This window comes from Cetorhinus maximus, chromosome 9 (assembly GCF_964194155.1).
Source record: "Cetorhinus maximus chromosome 9, sCetMax3.hap1.1, whole genome shotgun sequence".
Taxonomy (NCBI): Eukaryota; Metazoa; Chordata; class Chondrichthyes; order Lamniformes; family Cetorhinidae; genus Cetorhinus; species Cetorhinus maximus.
Genome location: NC_135887.1, coordinates 76,310,223 through 76,334,662, shown reverse-complemented (window position 1 = coordinate 76,334,662; position 24,440 = coordinate 76,310,223). Strand labels below are relative to the sequence as shown.

Genomic DNA, 24,440 nt, shown 5'->3' with positions numbered 1-24,440 from the left:
TGTAAAAATGGTGAAAGCAGCTCAAAAAGAGAGTTACAAACTTTGGGTGGAATCAATTGAAGGTTTGGAACAGTGGTGAAACAGAAAGAGAGGAGATGCATAACTTGTCGGAGTCTGGGGCCTGGAAGGTATTAGGAATCCAAATTAATTTTCATTATAAATCATGCATGTAAACAAGTTACACAGTACTTTATCCTTTACAAAGAAATTCAGTTCTTGAGCAATTTAAGACTGGTTTGCTATTTATGAATAACTTTTTATAGCCCATTTTATATCGGTCCATTGTCTCGCTGCTTACATCGGTTTCTACGGATACTTAAGTACTGCCTAATGTCTGTTTAAATAATCAAGTATTTAGCTCAAGAGTTCAAACTAATGTAAAAGTCTCCCCAGATTCAAGTCCTGCTGGCTCCTGATGGATTCAAGAAGCTTGTGTAACGCTGTTGTGATTTAATTGTGTGGGTGTGTGTGTCTGTGGGGTTGGTGTAATCTCTGCTAATTGTCTGTCATCACACAATTCACCAGAAAAATAATACTGTTTTTTTTTGTTGAAGTGCTCTTTACTATTGACTTATCATTACCGTTGGGTTTTATCATCCTCTGCGATTAGCTTTTTAGTTATGTGGTGTGTCTCTTGGCACCGGCAGCATATTTGCACTCCTCCTGTTTCTTCTCCTTTCAGTATTCTGAAGCATAATTTTACATTAACAACATAAATCATCTGTGTTGTGTAGTACACAGAGCCATGTGTTTTCTGTTATTGATTCACCATGCTAATTGGTTGAAAGCCTTGAAGTGGAAAGGCTTGAGCAACATCAATTCTGGTAATATTGACAGCACTATTTAAGATAATTGTTATGTCCATTTTTTAAAAATAAGTTTTTTTTCTTTGAAGCATGTGCTTTGCCTCTTCAGACTTTATTTTTTAAGAATGCACTTTTAATTAATGTACTTTAATGTCCAAGGTTTACAGTCGCGGTGTTTTGGGGAAATTCAGAACGGCAACTCATCCCCATGACTTATATATATAGTAAAGCTTGTTATATAAGCATCAGCTGGGGAAAAGCACCACCAACTCCAAAAGGTGATTGACCAGAGTAACCTGCCCATGATAATCTAGCTGTTAATGATGCCCTTTCTTTGCAAAGCACGTAAGTAGTCTTTGACAGATGTGCTTTTCTAGCTCTTTTTCCAACTCAACACATTATATATGGTATGGATGTTATATTATATATGTTGGCTGTAATTACAGTGCAACCACAATCATCCATGCTCCAATTATCTATCTCCCCCATTATCAGCAAGGATTTCCATGGGACAGAACTCTGTGATGGATGTGAGCACATTGCATCTGCTTACTCATCCTGTACAACTTAAATCACCTTCACAGCTCTCGAAAAAAGTTTTTTGTTTTGTTGTCTTTTAGGTACCATGCATGTTGAATCAAAGTTTGAGGACTCTGTTATCTGCCAGTTTCCATTATTTACCAGGGTCTCCTTCCATGAGTGCAGTATTTTGTTCTGAGCAAATTTAACCTGGTCTCATCTGTACCATACATTGATAGATTAATTCATACTATCATTGGACTCAAATGACAGGACTTTCAACTTCGCCAGGAGCAATGGAAAAAAAATTGAAGGCAATTGAAAGGATAAAAGTAACTTAAGTTGGAGGCTACCTTTTTTTGTACAAAAAAAAGTTTAACAGCGTTTCCCACGTAGACATTGTTGTAGACTGTTACTTGGCTTTTGACCTTTGCAGTGTGAAATCCAGAAATTCTTCCAGCTTTTAAATTATAGTTCTTCATAGGGGTTGAGTGGAGAAGTCACCTTTCTTAACAACTTGATCTCTTAAGTCCCGAGTTCAAATTCTGCCAATTTAAGTCAGACATGGGGCAGAAGCAGTTTAATGGCTTTTAAGCAACATTCACTATATTTAAGCTGGTTGCATTTTTATTTTAGTCTGAGTCAGAAAATCAGAGTAACAGATGGAGTTAGATAGCATTTGGTGCTGTGTAAGTCTGCTTGCTGATTATGCAGTTTTCTTCAGGGCAATTTTGGGAGCTCTAAAATAAATGATCTGTGATATCTCCCATATGACATATGGGATCAGCGGGGGGCCACTGACGGTAGATGTGTAATGGGAGGTGATTTCATGATGGATGTGCCGATTGCAGTGTTTTTACTATTAACACTTGTTAGTCAACTTATTACTGTTGTGTGAGAAGTGAACTAATTGAGCTGTACAAAAATTGGGTGGGGAGCATTGAAAAATGAGGTGAAATTTTGAGAATTGATCAAAGTGGTTGAGTGGAAATAGAATAAGCAGAAAAAGAGCGCAGATGGGTAAGGATAGACAGCAGAGAGCAAAAGATGGCAGCAAAAAAGAAAATTGGATTCTGTCTGCTTTGCTGTTGATTATAGGCAATTTGTTATTGCTCAGAAGGTATTTTTTGAACCCTTACACTGTTAGATTTAAAACTAGTTAAAGTGAGAAGAGAAATTGGGCTCGTGTCTACATTACAATCTACAGAGAAACTTAAGTGAGAGCTCCAAGAACTCCTGAAATTGATCAGCCTGTCTCAACTCTTTGACTCCATTTATTCTGTCTTTTACGTGCTCCATTTCATAATTCTCTTACCCCAATTTCTGTGGGACTTCTTATTGGCTTACTTTTCCATTACTCTATAGGCAGCTTTCATTCTCTTTTTTGCTCTATGTGGATCCCTGGGAATGTTTATTTATCTGCAGTTACAGTCTCCCAAAGGCTTGAGGGAATTTACTTAGCAGTTTCACATCAACTTTATAACTGTTTTCCGAATTTCTTCGCTTTATCTAATCATGCATGGTTAGTAATTATTTTTGCATCAATAAGTATCTATTGTTGGAGCTTGACAATTTATGTTTGTGATCAAAAAGTAATTTGAAAATACCTTCGGATTGTAAGCATTTATGCAAATATGCAGTAAATGCAAAAATTGTAACTAACTCAAATCTTTGTTTTACTGTACCCAAATTTAACTTTCACTGGTTTGTGTGTCTGTTTACATGTGCAGTAAATATTTAATCACAGTGGGGAATTTTGAGTTAAGTACCCGGTTCAGGAAAAAACAACGTATCATTTTGAGTAAGTGGAAGTTTGCATGTTTGAATGATTTGATGCATGAACTCCCATGAACCGAGAGCAAGTTATGTATCTTTCGAGTGTAATCAGCTGTAGCATTCTCAGCAAATGCATCTCGAATTCTACACTATATTTGAGAATGCAAGGATCTTGCTTCGGAATGAGATGAGCTGCCTGTTCACCGTAGAATGTCACTGTGTACTGAGAGATGATGGGATCCCATGTATGCTTAATTTGGGTTTAGCTGTTCATTGTCCATGGGAAGGAGAGAGACTGATCTTCAATGTTATTTATTAAGTAGTTTTGGCATAATTACCACTACAAGAGGTGACAGTTATACTGCATCCTGGATAAAAAGCTTAGAAGGAACTACTTACTTCACCGAATGATTCTCTTAGAAGGGAGCTGCTTGCCTTTCTGTTGGAGCAAAATACCTGGAACTGAGACAAGATGTGACAAAGCTCTATATTAGGTGGTTATGGAATGCAGAAATAATGGAAGGCTGCACTAACCAAGCTTGAAAGCTTGACATTCCAGTAAGGGACTATAAAATGGAAGCATAATCCTATTTCAGTTACCTATCATAACAGCACAACAGACGTGTCAGACTGTGATGTTGGGTATTGAGTTAGTGTTAGGAAACAGTTTAAGTTGTATTTGTATTTGTCTTAAAGCTGTAGCTTTAAGTTTAAGTTGAATTTATGTTTTTCTATTTGTTGGTTAAAAGGTGAAGCCTGGGATCTAGTTTCATTTTTGAGTGGAGACAACAAGTCTCAGGCTTTGTGTGTCTGTATTCTGATGAGATTTTTACGACTCTTGAAGAGAAGTTAAAAGGCTTTAAAAAAGTGCTGTTGCCTAGCAACAGGGGCCCAGAGAGAGGAACCCACAGAGAAAACGAGAAAAGCAGTTTCAGTTCAGTAGAAACCAGGATTCCAGAGAGGTGGGACAGATAGCGAGTCTCAAACTAAAGTTGAAGCCAGCTGCCAGGAGCAGCTAGACAGAAGAGGAAGCTGCAGGAGCAGGTTTCAGAAACTGAAGAAGAAAGTCCCAAAATCCAGGGGAGTGGAATAGGAAAGATCCCTAGAGGACAGCCTAGCCAAAGGACCAGGACAGGAATGTGCAAAAGGCCTTGTTCTGTGGAAGTGGTGGAAGTAAGGAGCAGAGAGGAAAGCTTCAATCTTAAAGGGAGAAAGCTGCAGGACGCAGATTTAAAGCAATATAGACGTGTGAGAAGCTGGAAGATCTGTAACTCTTTACTCTGGGCATGTGAAGCAGTGGTGTTCTGTTGGCACGGCTGAATCAGCGAGAGAGAGTGCGTGGAAGGAAGCTGGAACACACGTGGCAATCCAGGGGAGAGGAACATTGGAAGGAGAGTTCGAAACCCTGGAGGTGGACCCTTGTGGAATGTGTCTGAGAGAAAGCATCATTTAGGAGAAGATTCCAGAGTAAGTTCTTCAAGAGTGGAGATTGGTAACTCTCGTGTGAAAGACAGAGTTCAGTGAGACCAGTTGGCACATGGTGTAACAAGTGTCTGGGGGGAGTTGAGGAGAGATCCAGAGCAAATGTTTGGAGTGGCCTCTGTCCCTTGTTTTCAGAGTGTGGTGTACCTGACCACAGATTGCCTATTGGTTTACATGGACTGCGCACTTACTGTGGACAATAGAGTATAAAATAGCTTTTGCAACTTGTGTTATCCTTACAAATCTGTATATATCTGGAAAGGTATAGTTGTGGGTGAAAGAGTATTGTAATATGGTTCATCTTTTCTTGTTTAATAAATGTTTTATTCTTTTGTTAGAAGTCCACCAGCTGACTCCTATGACTCTTTTCAGTAGTCATTCTCCTCATATCTAAACAAAAAAATAAAAGTTAGGATCTATCAAGCCGGGTTCCACCCTGGGGTCAGGCTTGTCCAGTAGAAACATCAGCTGGGATCATAACACTAGAATAACTTCATGTTGTACTCATGAGTAATAGCATTTAAAGCTGAGAATTCTATCGCAGGTTAGTAGCTGAGGTGGTGTAAAATGCATGTTTCGCAACAGGGAGGTAAATATTTTCCTAGGTCATAGACTTGCTACTGTCACTGGTGGGTAATTATAGATTCATGCTAAATTCTTTGAGCTAGTTCATTTTTAAAAAGAAAAATATTGCTATTGCACTCACTTCGTCTCAGTGCGCATTAGAAGCAGCACCGAGAAGGTTCACTCGACTCATTCCTGGAAAGAAGGGCTTAACCAAGAAGAAAGATTGAACAGGTTAGGCCTATACCCTTTTGAGTTTAGAAGAATAAGTGGTGATCTTACTGAAACATACAAGGTTCTGAGGGGACTTGATAGGGTAGATACCGGGAGGACTGTTTCCACTTGTGAGGGAGACTAGAACTAGGGACACAGTTTAAGAATAAAAGGTCCCCCTTTTAAGACGGAGATGAGGAGAATTTTTTTCTGAGGGCTGTTAGTATGTGGTATTCTCTTCCCCAGAAAACAGTGGAGGCTAGGTCATTGAATTTATTCAAGGCAAAGTTGGACAAATTTTTGATAGACAAGGGAGTTGAGGGTTATGGGGAGCAGACAGGAAAGTGGAATAGAGGCCACAACCAGATCAGCCATGATCTTAGTGAATGGCAGAGCTGGCTCAAAGGGTCGAATGGCCTACTCTTGCTCCAAAGTCCTATGCCCCTATGTGTCACTTCCTGGAACTTGTTTCCCATCATGCTTCATTGATTTACTTTTACTCCTCTCCATAGGAATTCCTCTGCAATTCCCAAATTGTGAACACCCTCTTGTCGCTCACAAACCCCAGGCTGCATTGCTGGATTCCAGTGCTCAGTGATCCCTTTGATGGATTAGACAGGAGTATGATGGTCTAAAAGGGGCAAGAACGGTTTAGGTTTTTTTTGTCTGAGCCTTCCCACAAGGCTGCTAGATGCTGCTCCCCAATAATACTATGTCCTAGTAATCTTCCATAACCAGTTCACACTGGTTTTCCCACTACCCCAAACTTAGGTAAAAGCTCCAAGCATCCTGAGTGCTCCTGGACTCAAGAATACCCCTACACCTCTCTGTTAGGCTTCCTATCCCCAATCCCATGTTACAGACCCCTACCTGGCGCTTACAAATCCTAGGCTGCATTATCCGCATCCCCACCCTTTGTACTGCTCCTTATTCTCCCTGTTATTCTTTCCATCACCAAGACCAAGCATTTTTATTTCCCTAAAATTGCCAATCTTCATGTCTCCCTCAGCTCCTCTGCTGGGAAACCCTCATCCATGGCTTTTTTTAAAAATCTCTATACTTGACCGTTTCAATACTCTCCCACCTTGCACCCACTCGAAACTTGAGGTCATCAACATTCTGCTGCCTGTATCCTAACTCGCATAAGTCTCGTTCTTCATGACCTCTGTGCTCTCTACATTGGCTCCCAGTCTGGCAAGGCTCAGCTTCAAAATTCTGATCCTTTTGTTCAAAACCCTCCATGGCCTTGCCATTCCTTTTCTCTAACATACTCCAACCCTACAGCTCTCCAAGGCATCTGAAATTCTGGCCTCTTTCGTGTTCTCAATTTTCATTGCTGCGCCATTGGTGGCCAGGCCTTCAGTTGTTAGACTGCAAGCTAAGCTCTGGAATTTCCTCCATAAGCCCTTCCGCCTCTTTACCGCTCCTTCTTCCTTTGAGATACTCCTTAAAATCTGCCTCTTTTACCTGTTCTTAGTGTCAAATTTGGCTTGATGATTTCTCCTGTGAAGCCCCTCGAGGCTTTTTACTAGGCTAATGGCGTTATATTATTGCAATTTGTTGATCCTAGAAATGCACTCTGTTCTTTCTCACTGCTAACACATCCCAGGACCTCCTTGCCCACTTACTCCAGGACTACACAAAAGGTTCAGAGAACCTTTCTTTGCAATGCTCGGAAACCCTTTTTCCAGTGCTCCTTGACCCTGATTCCTTTCAAACGTTGGTTATAGAGTTGAGTACTTGAAGATGCTAGATTACCTTTCCAGTGTACACACCACCACTTCTAATGCTGGTAAGTTGGTGTCCCAAGCTGGAAACCTATTCTCTAGAAAAGTGAAGACTAAGGGGTGACTCAAAGGAAGTCTTTGAGATTATGAAAGGGCTTGATAGGATAGACATGCACTGTAGAAAAGATGATACCATTTGCAGGGGAGACCAGGATGAGAAGCTGTGAATGTAAGATAGTCACTAATAAACCCAGTAGGGAATCAGGAGAGACAGCTTTACACAGAGAATGGTTAGAATGTGGATATCTCTACCATAAGCAGTAGTCAAGGTGAATAGCATAGTTGCATTTAAGGGAAAACTGGATAAATGCATGAAGGAGAAAGGAATAGAAGGATATGTTGATAGGCTTTAATGAAGAAGGGTGAAAGGTGTGGAGCATAAATGCTGGCATTATCTTGTTTGGCCAAATGACCTGTTACTGTACTGAAAATACTTTAAAACAATGTATAATATATAACACCCTTGTTTTAATAAAACCTGATTTATTCTGAACAACATTATTTAAATAAAAGCAAAATACCACACATGAAATAAAAACAAAGTGCTGGAAATACTCAGCAGATGTGGCAGCATCTGTGGCGGGATAAACAGAGTTGAATATGACTCTTTTGGGGTTCTGAGAAACAGTTATTTTCGATTCTAAAGGTTAACTCTGTTTCTCTCTCCACAGGTGCTGGCAGACGTGATGATGAGTATTTCCGTCACTTTCAGTTTTTATTTGCACCATGTAAATTTTTGTGTGAGCATCAGTATCCATTTGCGCTGCATCTCTGTACATCTGTTTTGTGGACAGTCTTGCAAGTAATCCTCTCCTATTTCCCCGCCCCTCCCTTCCCTCACCTCTTCACCCTCTCCTGACCAATGTTTGCCTTTCATAGCTCAAAAGGAACAAAAATAATGTCTCAGCAGGTGGTATAATATAGTAAATAACTATACAATGTCACCTTAGCGCAACAGTACATTTACATCTATTTCATATCCTGTGGTTATTTGCATATCTCTGTGGACCCTGAATCAATTTGAGTATGGATATGAAGTAAATTGTAGCGGAACATTTTTGTTATAACGACAGCAGTAGTAGATTTTATTCTACTCAGGATTTTGGAGAATTTCTGCACCAGAATCAAAAGTGTAGTCAAATTTATATTTGTTTTAAGACAACACTTCTGCAAATTTGTGTACTTTCAAACCTACATTGTGAAGATGTGAACTATGTTGAAATGCATCCTTATGTCAGCCTGATATTTCCTATCAAAAATGACACTTGTTCTTCTTCCTCCCCAACAAGTAGCTGATAGTTGAATTTTACAAACATAGTGCCTCATTAAAATGAAGGCAATGTTCTGATTTTGTTTTTCTCTACATCTTTGTGGTACATAAAGCATTGCATTCTTGAATGGAAGAAGTGAACACCAGCAAAGCTGTTTGACTTGAGTTGAAATGAATAGCATTATTAACTTTTTCATTTGGCATTCAGAGACTGTAATGTTTCTCCCATTGCTTTCTTGTGTTGAAGGGATGGAGGGGAAAGGTCACGCCACCGAGCTCCAAGAAATGCAAGAATGACAGCCCCATCACTGGGACGTTTTGTTCCCCGGTAAGACCGATCGGTTAACTGTTTATAAGTTCGGTGCCTGTCGAAATGTATTTGCAGCATTCGTTAGAAGATAATGGAGCTGCATGAGTGCAGTTGACTGTGATTGGCAGACAACTTGAATGATTCAGAATTAATGTTGAATGTTTCAATCAGATTATCTCCTGGATGCCAACCCACTGTATGACTCTTAAGTTCAATATTTTGGTAATAATTCAAATTTTTTTCTCCAATTTTCTCTCCTCTCTAGACCAATGAATCCCCTCTCTCTCTTCCCTAACCTCTCCCCATACCTATTAAAATTAAATAGGCAGCTTGAGTATCTAATTCAGCAGATCTCTTGCTGTGGGAGAGATTGTGGGGAGCAGATGAAGAGTACATTGAACAAAAAAAAATCCATTTGAGTCACGTACTTCCATCTTCCCCTTTTAAATCCTTACTTTACATGAGACATGGTGATATAACGATGGTGTACAGACATGCTTTACTGGAGAATGGCAGGATTTTGGTTTCCATCTCCAATTTGTTTGCATTTCAGAGATCAGGCAATATCCCACAGTGAAAGAAGAACATCCCAAGCTGAAGTAAAATGAAGGGTTACGATAGTGGAGTTTAAACGTTTTTTCACACTGTTGTCTTGTGAAGTAGTTGTAGAGAAATTTTAAAAATATTTTGACTATCAACAAATTCATCAAGTTAAGGTAGAAGTGTGCTACTGTACAAGGGGACTCATAAGCTGTCAGCAAAATGAACCCCACAGCTGCTCTTGCATGAGATGTGCTGCTTTATGCAGCCTCTACATGACATTGCATTTCATCTTCTTATTCTGAAATGAGATGGGAGACCTGAAGTATAGTTTCAAAATTTGGCTTTCTAAGCCTTTCCCCTGTCCCATCCAGACTGGAAGCAGGTGATGTAAAAGACGTAAAGTCTGTCAAATAATTGCATTGTAAAATTCAGTCATTGTATGTAACGAATTGCTGCCCATGATGATAAGAATTGATGATTTATGTAAGAATGTTATGGCTCTTTTGTATTTGAGTGAATATTTTACTTTCTGCAGGCGATTTCTGCTGCCCGAATACCTTCCTTACGCAGGCATCTTCCACGAACGAGGACAGCCTGGATTAGCCACTCATTCCTCTGTTAATAGAGCCTTGGCAGGTAAACATTATCTGTGTCTGCTGGGACATCATTAACAAACAAGTCAAGAGATGTTTCCTCACATTCCAGAGAAAGAAATGTCACCTTACATTGTATAATAATTGGGGGTGGCCAGTAACCCAATAGTCTTAGCCTGTAAGGAATGTATTCTCATTATGCAACATGACTAATAGGTCAGCATCTCCTATTTTTGGCAGATCTAGTCTAGTTCTGTCTGTTCCATTTTTAATTTTTTTCCCTACTCCTCAACTCTCTTCATAAAGTATTCACTTTTTCCCCAAAATTGGTTGTTTTCAGGCCACTCTAGTTGCTGCTCATGACTCGATGAGCAACAGACAAGCAATTGTGTTTTTGGTTTATTCACCCTCCAGTTTACACTTGCTTTGCTTTTATCACTTATTTCATATCACTCAACTAGGAGAGTGAGTCATTATACAAGATGTCCCAAGCAATTGACTGCATCCTACAGTTTCACACACTTTGTATTAATGCAGCAATGAACCTAGCGATCTTGTTAATGCAGCATATGTTCTTTTTGGGAGTGTTACTGAAGCTGCAATAGTGCTTATCCACTAGTCAGCATGATGACTATTTCTGCTCTGTCATCTGTCCATTAGTAAACTCAAGTTATTGTCAGTTTTGCAAGTGAGATTTCTGATATACAGTGTGTCATTTCTGGAGAAAGTCTGTTAGTGAGCCTTCTGAATGCCATTGTTGGTCACTGAGCCCTCTGTAACAATGTCTATTGTAAAGAATATTTTTTTAAATTTTTCTTTGACTGTAACTTTTAAGATTGGACTGTGGCTTTAAAAACCTACATTGGCCGCAATTTAAAAAAAACATGCTGCCTGAAGCAGGAAGAGAAAATCTACAATGTTGCTACTTCCTGGAATGGTGCCAGAAAGGACATGGTTTAAGAGAGAACTGCCTAGCAACGGCGTTTGATTGGCAGGTGACCAGGGCTTTGTGACAGCAGTAGCCAGCAGAAGGATCCCAACCTGCCAAGAGGAAAGACCTAAAAACCTCCCCCTCTCCTGTGTTTTTGGTAAAACTCCAATAATCCTGCCATAGTAATTAGCTGGTTATCCCTCACATCTCTGCATCCTGTTTTTTGAAAAAAGGAGAGAAGTCACTGGTAGAGGCATTAAAAGCAGGTTTTCAGCTAGTAAACTGCAGGCTGGAAGTGCTGAAAGATCACCTCGTGTCAGCAGTACAAGTCTGCAGGGAACTTGGGAAGACTTCAAGCAAAACCAACTCATCTAACCCTGTACTCCAGATTGATGCTATCAAACTGTCCTCACCCTTAAAATCATTGTTCTGTGTGTCTTATGTGTGTGTATTTGTGTATAAGGGTTAAAAATTGGTAGAGTAAGTTAAAAGAGTTAGCAGTTTATATTTCTTTTGTCATTGGTTACAAACAATTTGTTTAATAAACAGTTATTTACTTGTTAAGTTTGCAAACCTGGTGCTCGTATTCTGTTAATCTAAATTAAATTACACAGTTAGGTAAAATTGGGGCAATTTGGTGGCCTAATTGAACTTTCTCACATTTGTCATGGCTCGGGGAACAGTGGGGCTTGACATTACAGCACATTATCCCCAGTGAGTCGTGATAAAGTTCAGGGGCTCGTCCGGGATATTTTGGAACAAAAGACAATGACAATTTGGGTGTAGATTTAGTCAGTATAAAAGTTAAAAGGAAACACCAGGTTTGTACTATCAAAAGTAAGATGGCACTGGAAACTGCTAAAACCTTCCTGCAAGTGGAAGACATGTCCTTGACAATTTTACAAGGGATCCCAAAAGCCAGGTTAATCGAATTGGCAAGTAAATTAAAAGTAGGATTGCCTGCCAAAGCTAGGAAGGCAGAGATAATCAAGGAGATAGCACTGCATGTAAAACTGGAAGGAATACCTGAGAGACTGAGTTCTCCAAGGGGTGATCCATTGGAATGGGCTAAAACTCAATTGCAATTTTTAAAAATTGGAACGCGAGGCAGCAAAAAGAGAAAGAGCATTCCAAAGGGAACAGGTGTAATTCCAGGCAAGAGAGAAGGAAAAAGAAAGGGAATACCAGCTTAAAATGCTGGCAGTTAAACAAGAGACATCAGTAGGTGAGGCAGCACTTATATCCAGATCAGAATGCAGTGAGGAGATGTTTAAGTTTGGACAGGCTCTTCGAAAATTTGAGGAAAGGGATGTTGAAGCATTCTTTATTTCATCTGAGAAAATAGCTAAACAGATGAACTGGCCAAAGGAAAACTGGACATTGCCCGTGCAAAGCAGAGTAGAGCACAGGGAATTTATGCTTCACTGTCAGAGGAGGTTTCTAGGAATTGTGATGTCGTAAAACAGGCCATTTTGAGTGCACATGAATTGGTCCCTGAAGCATACAGACAAAAGTTTTAAAATTTAAGGAACCAGTCTTGGCAAACTTACATTGAATTTGAAAGGCTTAAACAAAGTAGTTTTGACAGGTGGATACGAACATTAGGAGTTGAAACCATCTATGAAGTTCTCAGAGAGATCATTCTCTTGGAAGAGTTTAAAAACGCGCTACTTTCTGTAATAAGAACCCATGTGGAAGATTAAAGGGTTGCAACTGCCAGATAGGCAGCAGTGATGGCTGACAATTATGAGCTGGCCCATAAAACCAAACCTTTTTTCCATCACCTCCATAAATTTGAAAAGGATAGAAAGTGGGAGAGTGAAAGGAAGGCAGGTAGCCAGGGTAAAGAACGAATAACTGGGAATACTTTGAGGTCTCCTCCCCAGACCAGGAAAGAAGGCACTGAGGGGGGAGGTGAAACTCGAAGGCCAAAGCGTTACCACTGTAATAAAGTGGGGTACATTTGTTTAGAATGCTGGAAGTCGCAAGGAAAGCCAATGGGACTTACTGGGGTTCGTAAGAGAGAGTCCGAAAGGGGAACTCAAAAAGAAAATGCCCCGGATCAAATTGTAACTTGTAACTTTAACTACAAATAAGGGTCTGGAAGTAAATACTGTTGTGAATGCAGGTGAAGTAAATAAGGTAGATGAGAGATATAAAGAGTTTTTGTCTAAAGGGAAGATAACCCCTTTTTCAACAAATGATGCAGCTTAACCCATAATTATATTAAGGGACACAGGAACTACTCAAACTCTTTTGCTGGAGAAGGACCTAGTTTCCCCTCCAGAGAGTTCAATGCATTAGTAAAAGGGATAAGTGCAGAGTATACCTCGGTTTCATTATACAAAGTGCAATTGGAATGTGATTTGTTGTTCTTGATCGGTGGTTGTAGTAGTTAAGAAATTACCTGTGGACGGAGTGGATCTAATCCTAGGGAATGATTTGGCAGGAGTGAAGGTTATAGCTTTGCCCATAATCAGAAAGCCTGAAAGGGGCTAAAGAGATGGAGCAGTTACAAGAACAGGTTCCTGGTATTTTTCCATCGTGTGCGGTGACCAGAGCAATGGCTAAACAAAGTCCATCACCAGAGGTGAACGTAATAGCACGAGCAGATGTTAGAGTAGTCAAGACTTTCTTTAAGGATGAGGATAATTCAAAGGAAGTGTTTGGCATGTCTTCCTTAATTGAGGTTTGGGAAGCAGATCCAGAGTTAAACAAGTTAGCACAGTCAGCTCACGCTGAGGCTGAAGTCTTCACTCACAAAACAAACAGAAGATCAAAAATTAAGTAATCAGCAAATTGCTTCACCTCATGAGCAATATGGAAGGAAAATAAAAGCACTTGAAACAAAACTGGAAAAAGTTAAAACAAAAGGAATTGAAATGCAGGATAAATTCAAGATGAAACTTTCTGATCAGAAGATTAAATTAAAAGCTGAACTGGAAAAGTTGCAGAGGGAACTTGTTCAAAAGGAACAAATGTTCAATGAGAAGCTGGTGGAAATGGCACATGCAGGCCCTATAGGAATTAATGAAACAGTGACCCAGCTTGGAATCTAATCACAAGCAACAAGAATTGAGAGAGCTAAAACAGAACCTCGAATAATGAAAAGGGAGAGAAACCCATGAAAATAACAGAACTTACAGAGGAGGTTGCTTTACAAGCAAGTAAAATACAGCAACTTCAAAGGGAATTAGAGGAAGCATTGGTTCAGATTGATACAGATCCACAGAATCTCAACAGTGCAGAAAGAGGCCCTTCGGCCCATCGAGTCTGCACCAACACGTGAGAAACACCTGACCTACCTACCTAATCCCATTTACCAGCACTTGGCACGTCATAACATTCAAGGCTATGGGCCAAGTGCTCATCCAGGTTCTTTTTAAAAGGATGTGAGGCAACCTGCCTCCACCACCCTCCCAGTCAGCGCATTCTAGACCGTCAACACCCTCTGGGTAAAAAGATTATTCCTCACATTCCCCCTAAACCTCCTGCCCCTCACCTTGAACTTGTGTCCCCTCGTGACTGACCCTCCAACTAAAGGAACAGCTGCTCCCTATCCACCCTGTCCATGCCCCTCATAATCTTGTACACCTCAATCAGGTCGCCCCTCAGTCTTCTCTGCTCCAACAAAAACAACTCAAGTCTATCCAACCTCTCTTCATAACTTAAATGTTTCATCCCAGGCAACACCCTAGTGAATCTCCTCTGCATCCCCTCCAGTGCAATCACATCCTTCCTATAATGTGGCGACCAGAACTGCACACAGTACTCCAGCTGTGGCCTCACCAAGGTTCTATACAACTCCAACATGACCTCCCTACTTTTGTAATCCATGCCTCGATTAATAAAGGCGAGTGTCCCATATGCCTTTTTCACCACTAACATGCCCCTCCGCCTTCAGAGATCTATGGACACACACGCCAAGGTCCCTTTGTTCCTCAGAACTTCCTAGTGTCATGCCATTCATTAAATACTTCCTTGTCAAATTACTCCTTCCAAAGTGTATCACTTCACACTTTTCAGGGTTAAATTCCCGTTTGACCATCCCATCTATATCTTCCTGTAGTCCAAGACACTCAACCTCACTGTTAACCACTTGGCCAATCTTTGTGTCATCCACAACTTACTAATCCTACCCCCCACATAGTCATCTATATCGTTTATATAAATGATGAATAATAGGGGACCCAGCACAGATCCCTGTGGTATGCCACTGGACACTGGCTTCCAGTCACTAAAGCAGCCTTCTGTCATCACCCTCTGCTTCCTACAACTAAGCCAATTTTGAATCCACCTTACCCTGTATCCCATGTGCATTTGCCTTCTTTATAAGTCTCCCATGTGGGACCTTGTCAAAGGCTTTGCTGAAATCCATATAAACTACATCAGCTGCAGTACCCTCACCTACACACCTGGTCACCTCCTCAAAAAACTCAATCAAATTTGTTAGGCATGACCTCCCTCTGATACCTTGATAGAAAACGAAACAGCCCTTAAAGCTAAATTGCAGACCTTTGAAGAGACTAACAGTCAAACCTTGCTGGAAAGAACAGAATTAGAAAACTGTCTAGGTGAACTGAAAGAATTGGATGTGCAGAGCCAGGGTAAGATTCATGACCGTAGCAGTTGAAGGAAACTGAGGAGTATGAAGAACAGCTTCAAGGAAAGTCTATCGAACTTCAGAATGCAAGCGAAATCAAGAGCCAAGGAAAGCAATTAATTAATTATTTTAATGAAGCAAATGCAAAAATAAAGCTACAAAGCAATGACTTTAAGGTGTACTGATAAAATGAACATCCTTCATGAGCATATTAAAGGCTACCAAAGTCAAATTAAGAAGGTACAAAAGGCAGCTGTGAAAGGGATCAATAGAGTTGGTGAACTAGAAATTGAACTTGAAGAGGTGGTAAATTGAAATGTCTTACTGAACGATTCAGTGCAGCATATAACACAACAACTGAAAAACGAGCAAGAAAACTTTACAATGCAATCTGAGCTACAAAATGTTACTGCGCAACAAAGCACACACCGGCAAGAAAGGAAACATCACCGTCAAGTATTAGATGAGAAGGAGACGTGCATCGAAAAGTATAGAAAAGAATTGTCAAAGTGCATATGCGCATTAATCCATCACAGAACAGCTAAAGGGAAAAGAATTACTGATCCTGAGCTTGGAGGAACAAATAAGTGACCTGAAGTTGCAGCTTGAGCGCAGTGCTTGCCTTTCAGATAAGGAAGATGTTTTTTCATTGCTTGACAAACAATACCAAGTGGAACAACAAAAGCTGCTGGACCAAATAGATCAGTTATCTGCAAGTATTGAAACTTTTCTAAAGAGAACGTTTCAGCCCTTGAACAAACAGGCCAGGATAAAAACAAGTTAACAAAGTGGAAGAAAAATATGGAATCAAAATTAGTGCAGCATGACAGCAAAATGAAAGAGCTTGATTCAAAATTTAAGACTTCTGGTAATGAGAATAACAAGGATGACCAACTATCAAAATTGACAGCAGAGGCAGGGAACAAAAACACAAAGAAAACTGGATTAAATCCAGTAGTAATGATGCGGTACAGGGCAAGAGTGAAGATCAAGAACAAAAAGAGCAAAATCCAAAAGCAAGGAAAGGGATAGAAATAGGAGCAAAAATGGTCAAAGGAAAAGAGGTAAAGACCGAAAAAAGGGACGATAACAAAGAAACACTAATCTACACTGACCATAATCCGCTGGCGTTTATCAAAAAGTTAAGAACTCCAAATGCGTGACTGCTTATATGGAGTTTATTGTTTCAACCATTTAACATAAAGGTTGTTCACGTTGCTGGGAAAGATGATGTCATTTCGGATGCATTGTCCCAGGTGTAAATTACTGAAATCAGTTAATACTTAAAGATTGTATAAGAGGAAAGGATGAATGAATGCTTGCACATCTCGTGTTTGTTATCCATATGTCACATACCTTGTGATGAAACGCATTTTTAAAAAAATGGTGTTTCATCTTTTTAAGGGTGGAGGCGTGTAAAGAACATTTTTTTATTTTTCTTGGGACTGTGACTTTAAGATTGGACTGTGGCTTTAGAAACCTACACTGGCCACAATTTTTAAAAAAACATGCTCCCTGAAGCAGGAAGAGAAAATCTACAATGTTGCTACTTCCTGGAACAGCGTGTGCCAGGTTGGACGATGGTGCCGGAAAGGACATGGTTTAAGAGAGAACTGCCTAGCAACGGTGTTTGATTGGCTGCTGACCAGGTGACCAGGGTTTTGTGATAGTAGTAGCCAGCAGAAGGATCCTAACCTGCCAAGAGGAAAGACCTAAAAACCTCCCTCTCTCTCCTGTGTTTTTGGTAAAACTCCAATAATCCTGCCATAGTAATTAGCTGGCTATCCCTCACATCTCTGTATCCCGTTTTTTGAGAAACCCCTGTCAAGGGAAAAGGGGAGAAATCACTGGTAGAGGCATTAAAAGCAGGTTTTCAACTAGTAAACCACAGACTGGAAGTGCTGAAAGATCACCTCGTGTCAGCAGTACAAGTCTGCAAGGAACTAGGAAAACTTCAAGCAAAACCAACTCATCTAACCCTGTACTCCGGATTGGTGCTATCAAACTGTTTTTACCTCACCCTTAAAACCCTTGTTCTGTGTGTCTTCTGTGTGTGTGTGTTTATGTATAGGGTTAAATAGTGGTAGAGTAAGTTATAGAGTTAAGAGTTAGCAGTTCATATTTCTTTTGTCACTGGTTAAAAACAATTTGTTTAATAAACAGTTATTTACTTAAGTTTACAAACCTGGTGCTTGTACTCTATTAGTCTGAATTAAATTAAGTTACACAGTTAGGTAAAATTGGGGCAATTTGGTGGTCTGATTAAACTTTCTTACATTTGTCATGGCTCGGGGAGAAGTGGGGCTTGACATTACAACGTGCTATCCCCAGTGGGTCGTGACACTATGAGTAGTTTAATATCGGCTCAAACAGATTCACCGATCAACTTGGGCCAGGATCTTAAGGTCGGCAAGCGGGGGGGGGGGCGGTGGGGCCCACTTGCTGATGTGTAAAATGACACGGGATGACGTCGGGCCGAACTCCCGACATCACCCCACATCATTTCAATTTTCAGGTCAGCGGGGTCGCAGCCGAATCAGCTGTGCACCCACTGACCTGTCAATGGCCTGTTGGGGCCATTTAAAAAGTAATTGACATGCTTAATGGACCCTGGCGGTCTTCAGAAAAAGCATGAAGCCTTATCCATGAGCAGGATGAGATTTCATGAGGGTTTTTAAAATTTTAATAAATGTATGCTTTAAAGAGATGGACATGTCCCAACTCATGTGACACTGTCACTTGAGGGGACATGTCAGGGAAATTTTATTTTTTGCCCCTTCACCATTTTTAAATTTGGCACTGATCTCCCTGAGGCCTCAGGGAGATGAGTGCGTTCTTATGCGCAAAAGAGCGCACTCTTGGCTGAGGGAATCCCCCCCACCCGCATAGCGCTTCCTGGCGGACATCAAGCTGGGCAGGCCTTAATTGGCGGGCCCCCACTCTCCCCCCACCCCCCCCAATTGAGATTCGGGATTTAACAAAGATACATGTTTGTAACAATAATATGTGTGAATATTTTTATGTGCTTTTATAAAGGTGAGTTTGATGCTTTCTGTCAGTAACTCTAGTGATTTGCTTGTTGCTGTTGAAAAACCCATATCTTAAATAAAAATGTGTAATTTCTGTAGGAATGCTTCAAACCCCAACACATTGTATAATTATTGGGGTCAGTAACAAACATATTTTTGGAATTAACTCTGCTCAGAGTTAATTCTGCTCCTCTCCACATCCACCCTGTCAAGACTCCTCAAGATCTTAAGGTTTCAATTAAGTCATCTCTTATTGTTCTAAATTCCAGTGGATACAAGCCTAGTCTGTACAACCTTTCCTCATAAGACAACCTGCCCAATCCTGGTAGTAGTCTAGTGAACCTCCTCTGAACTGCCTTTTAACGCATTTACATCTTTCTTTAAATAAGGAGACCAGTACTGAACACAGTACCCAGATGTGGTCTCACCAATGCCCTGTCCAACTGAAGCATAACCTCCCAACTTTTGTAATCAATTCCCTTCAAATTAAATGATAACTTTCTATTAGCTTTCCTAATTACCTGCTGTACCTGCATACTAACCTTTTGTGATTCATACAGTAGGATACCCAGATCCCTCTGAATCTCAGAGCTCTGCAATCTCTCACCATTTAGGTAATAAGCTTCCTTTTTATTCGTCCTGCCAAAATGAACGATTTCAAATTTGCCCACATTATGCTCCATTTGCCAGATCTTTGCTCACTCACTTAACCTATCTATGTCGCTTTGTAGCCTCCCTACCCCTCTTCACAATTTACTTTCCTACCAACCTTTGTGTCGTCAGCAAATTTAGCCACCATTCCTTCAGTCCCTTCAACCAAGTCATTTATATAAATTGTAAAAAGTTGAGGCCCCAGCACTGATCCCTGTGGCACACCATTCGTCACATCCTGCCAACCAGAAAAAGAACCATTTATGCCAACTCTGCATCCTGTTAGCCAGCCAATCTTCAATCTATGCTAATGTGTTACCCCCTTCACCATGAGCTTTTATTTTCCGCAACCTTTGATGTGCCACCTTATCAAATGCCTTCTGGAAATCTGAGTACTGTACATCCGCCAGTTTCCCTTTATCCACGGCGCATGTGAATCCTTCAAAGAACTCCAAAAAATTGGTTAAATATGATTTCCCTTTTACAAAGCCATATTGACTCTGCCTGATTGCCTTGAATTATTCTAAGTGCCCTGCTATAACATATTTATTAATAACTTCTAATATTTTCACTATGATAGATGTTAGGCTAACTGGCCTATAGTATCCTGCTTTCTGCCCCTTCCCTTTTTGAATAAAGGCGTTATATTTGCATTTTCCAATCTAATGGAACCTTCCCCGAATCTAGGGAATTTTGGAAAATTTAAAACCAGTACATCAACTACCTCACTAGCCACTTCTTTCAAGACCTTTGGAGGAAGTCCACCTGGACCTGCGGATTTGTCAGCCCGCAGCCCCAACAATTTGCTCAGTACCACTTCTCTGGTGATTGTAATTTTCCCGAGCTCCTCCCTCCCTTCCATTTCCTGATTAACAGCTATTTCTGGGAAGTTACTTATATCCTCTATAGTGAAGACCGAAGCAAAATACCTTTTTAATTCATCCTGTATCTCCCGACTTTCCATTATCAATTCCCCAGACACGTAGGACCAACGCTTGCCTCATTAACTTCTTATTTAAACATCTATAGTAATTCTTACTATTCATCTTCCTATTACTAGCTTTCTCTCATACTCTAATTTATTCCTCCTTATTAATCTTTTTGTCAGTCTTTGCTGTTCGTCATATTCTTTCCAATTTCCTGACCTTCCACCCGTCTTCGCATAATTATGTGCTTTTTCTTTCAGTTTGATAATGTCTTTAACTTTTTTAGTTAACCAAGGATGGTGGGCCCTCCCCTTGGAATTTTTCTTTCTCATTGGAATGTATATATTGCATATTCTGAAATATCCCTTTAAATGTCTGCCACTGAACTTCTATTGACATATCCCTTAACCTCATTTGCCAGTTCACTTTAGCTAGCTCTGCTTTCATGCCCTCATAATTGCGTTATTTAAGTTTAAAATACTAGTCTTGGACACACTTGTTTCTCCCTCAAAATGAATGAAAAATTTGATCATATGATTATTGCTACCTAGGGGGGGCCTTCACCAGGAGGTTAGCAATTAATCCTATCTTGTTGCTCAATACCAGGCCTAGTATAGCCTGCTCTCTGGTTGGCTCCAGAATGTGCTGTTCTAAGAAACTATCCTGAAAACATTTGATAAACTCCTTATCTTTGCTACCTTTGCCCATCTGATTTTTCCAGTCTATATGTAGATTAAAAACCTCCATGATTATTACTGTACCTTTCTGACAAGCTCCCATTATCTCTTCTCCTATACTCTGTCCTACTGTGTAGTTACAATTAGGGGCCTGTACACCACTCCCATAAGTGACTTCTTGCCTTTATCATTTTTCATCTCAACCCAAACAGCTTCTACATCCTGGCTTCCTGAGCTTGGTTATCCCTCGCAAATGTGCTAATACTATTAGTAACAGAGCCACCCTCCACCTTTTCCTATCTTCCTGTCCTTCCTAACCGTCACATATTCAGCTTCCAATCTATGTCATCCTGTCGCCATGTCTCTGTAATGGCTATCAGATCATACATATTTATTTCTATTTGCACTATCAGCTCATCTGTTTTGTTTTGAATGCTACGTGCGTTTAGATACAGAGCCTTTAGTTTTGTCCTTTTATTATTTTTGTAGCATCTAGCCTTACCTGCTGATTTACTCTTGGAAATGTACTCTCCGTCCCTTCCTGTCACAGCCTATTTATTATTTCCCATATTAATACCTGTCTCTCTTGCCTTGTCTCTACTCTTTGGTTTACCACATCTTCCCAAATTTGATCCCTTGCCCCCACTATTCAGTTTAAAACCCTTTCTACTTCCCTAGTTATGTGGCTCGCGAAAACACCAGCCCCAGCATGGTTCAGATGTAGACCGTTCTGACGGTCCAGATCCCACTCCCAAAACTGGTTCTAGTGCCCCACAAACCAGAACTCACTTCTCCCACACCAGTCTTTGAGCCACGTATCCATTTCTCTAATCTTATTTGTCCTATGCCAATTTGCACATGGCTCAGGTAATAATCCAGAAATTATTATTTTTGAGGTTCTGCTTAATTTGGTGCTCAGCTCCTCATACTGACTATGGAGAACCTTCTTTCTCACCCTGCCTAAGATGTTGGTACCTACATGGAGCACTGGCTCCTCCCCCTCCCACTGCAAGCTCCTCTCCAGCCCTGAGCAGATGTCCCAAACCTTGGCACTAGGCAGGCAACAATGCTGTCTGGGGTCTTGCTCTTTGCTACAGCGAACAGTGTCAATCTCCCCTTATTATACTGTTCCCTACTACCATTGCATTACTTTTTGCTCCCCTGACTTGAATGGCTTCTTGTACCACAGTGCCATGGTCAGTTTGCTCAACCAACCTGCGGTTTGCTCTTATCCAAACAAGCTGAGAGAACCTCAAGCCTTTAGAGCAATTTGAACAATTGCAGAGGCTCACACTCCTCTGTGTCCCCTTACCTGCCTCACTCGCACACCCTCCTGTCCTTCACCACTGACCAAATCAGCAGACCCTATCCTAAGTGGTGTGACTGCCTCCTAGTGTGAAGCATCCTGGTAACTTTCTCCCTGCCTGATGTGTCGCAAAACCTGCAGCTCAATGACCCTGAGCCAAAGTTCCTCAAGCCGCAAACACATCCTGCAGACGCATTTGTCCTGAATCATAATGTTATCCAGGAGCCCCCACATGCTGCAGCCTTGACACATCACCTTGCCCTGCCATCCTTAATGCGTTTTATATAATTACTTAATTATATTAATCACTTATTTATTGCGCTCTCATATATTTTATTAACTTTACCACCAAATTATGCACTATTTTAAACCTTAGGGATAGAATAGAACTCGCCAACTTACCAGACACTCACCAACAACTAGCTCCTTTCCCTGTAGTAGAGCAAGAACCAATTTCTATGGTGTTAGAAAGATAGAAAGAAGAAACAAACTCCTTGTCTCCCTTCACCAAACTCCCCTCTCACCAAACTCCCAAGTCTTCATTCAGAGCAGGTGACGGGTGCAGCTGACTAACTATCATCTGCTTTAATGGTATTATAAAAAGAGCTATTCTGTAGACATGTACATTGGCTATTCTTTTAATGAGCTACTTCTAGGGAGGGTCCAGAAAACAGCATCAGCATCTGGTGCCATGGGTCTTTGGTAAAAATTAATTTCAAAGCTCACTTAATGCCTAAGGGATTACTCGTTCTTGTATTATTAATGCCAGGGTGGCAGCTCAAATGTCCAAATATCTATGAAAAATTCTTTCTGTTGTACTTTTTAGGATTCAAAGTTTCCTTTTTAATGCATACTAATATAACAATAACACCTTTATTCTTTATCAATTTTTAAAACAGTCTTTCATCTTCACTGAAGTGAAAAGACAGCAGCTCTTTTGTGGATGCCTGGCATGCTAGTTTGCAAAATAAGACTGTGCCATAGATGCCACTTAACTGCTAAGATAATGGCAGCACACACAGTTGTAATTAGTTTTTGTGTCTTTCCATGACTTTATTATGGACGGCTATGTTTGATTGCTTTGGAAGTTTTGCATAGAATAAATTAATAATAGAGCACAATTAATGAACCTCATGCAGTGAGCAGTTGTCTTTGTCTAGTTATGTTGCACATGAGTGTCAGTGTGTTCATCACAGCCTTATTGCCTCTCCAGTAGTTATTAAACTTTAAATGCATTTTTTGAAATTGATTATTTGAGAATAAAGTTTGTCAGTAAAATTGCCAGCTGTGTATTCAAAATATTAGTGGAATGTGATCTATCCTGATGCATTTTAATAAATCTCATGTGTGCCTTCTTACTGTTGAAAGGCATTAATAACCTTTGGCCATTATGACACTCCAAAAACCTTCATCATGTCTGTAACTTGTGGCAGCTCAGGAAAAACCTATGTTGGCTTAACTAGCCAAAGGTAGTAAGAACACAGTTCACCTCAGCACCAGTAGGCAGACTAGAATTAAAATCAGCCTGGGTTTTTGCTGCTGCTTGGGAGCCAATAATTACTGGTGGGGGGTGACTTTGTGCAGATGTTGCTTGAGATTGAGTTTAAATGTCCTTACATGGTCAAATGGCCTGCTAATCTTCACTTGTGTAGAATGTCTATTTGGGCAAAGGATTAAAGGGTTGGTGGGGGACCATTGCCAAGCGACAATGATGTGACTTCATATTTGTTAGGTTGGGAGCGTACTGGAAAACAACCACAACCATTGCAAAGAAACACAATTAATCTGTGTATATCTAGTAACAGAGTATGGATCAGTGTGTTAAGTCCCATCATTGAATTCCTAACAATGTGTAAACTATTCTTGGATTAAGATACCGAATCCAAGACTGTTTCAGCTTTGCGTCCTTTTTCGATACCAGTCCCTACTTAAAATAAATTATATAAATAATGTAACAGTGATGACTGTCATAAAAATGGCTCACATTCCATCATCGAAGAACAACTAAATTAACTTTTTGTTCTGACATCACGAATGATTTATGAATTTTTCCTCATTCTGGGTGGTGGGTAGAATTAGTATATTTACCTTTACCCACTGACTTTTCTCAATTATATCACAATGGTATTCAGATTCTTCTCCATGGGTATGCCACCAGCCTACACATATTGATTCTCCTCTAGAATCCATCTATCCTAGCTTTAAAGGCTGTCAATTAATTTAAGGTAAACAGTGCCACCTTGCCGAAGTTATTTTTAAATTTGCAGCAAATAGAATTGCCGTGTATAAAGCAAGTAAGGGGGGGTAGCGGTAAAGAATGAAAATGTGGTGGCAGGCAGACAGAAATGTGATCATTTGGGACCTGGGAACCTCCGTTTGTAACAGCTGCTACACAGCAACATTTTGAAAAATTAAATATTACATACACCAACATGAATAGCAAATTAAAATTGT

At 40.3% G+C, this 24,440-nt stretch overlaps 1 protein-coding gene across 1 annotated transcript in view; it reads left to right on the top strand.

Annotated features, from left to right (window-relative positions):
- Positions 1 to 24,440, top strand: part of LOC144685064 (activating molecule in BECN1-regulated autophagy protein 1-like) — a 400,294-nt gene that overhangs the window by 216,672 nt on the left and 159,182 nt on the right. Inside the window, exons 11-12 of the mRNA XM_078549599.1 lie at positions 8,665 to 8,745; positions 9,806 to 9,906. Coding sequence (XP_078405725.1) covers positions 8,665 to 8,745; positions 9,806 to 9,906 — 182 coding nt within the window. The remainder of the gene's footprint in view (positions 1 to 8,664; positions 8,746 to 9,805; positions 9,907 to 24,440) is intronic.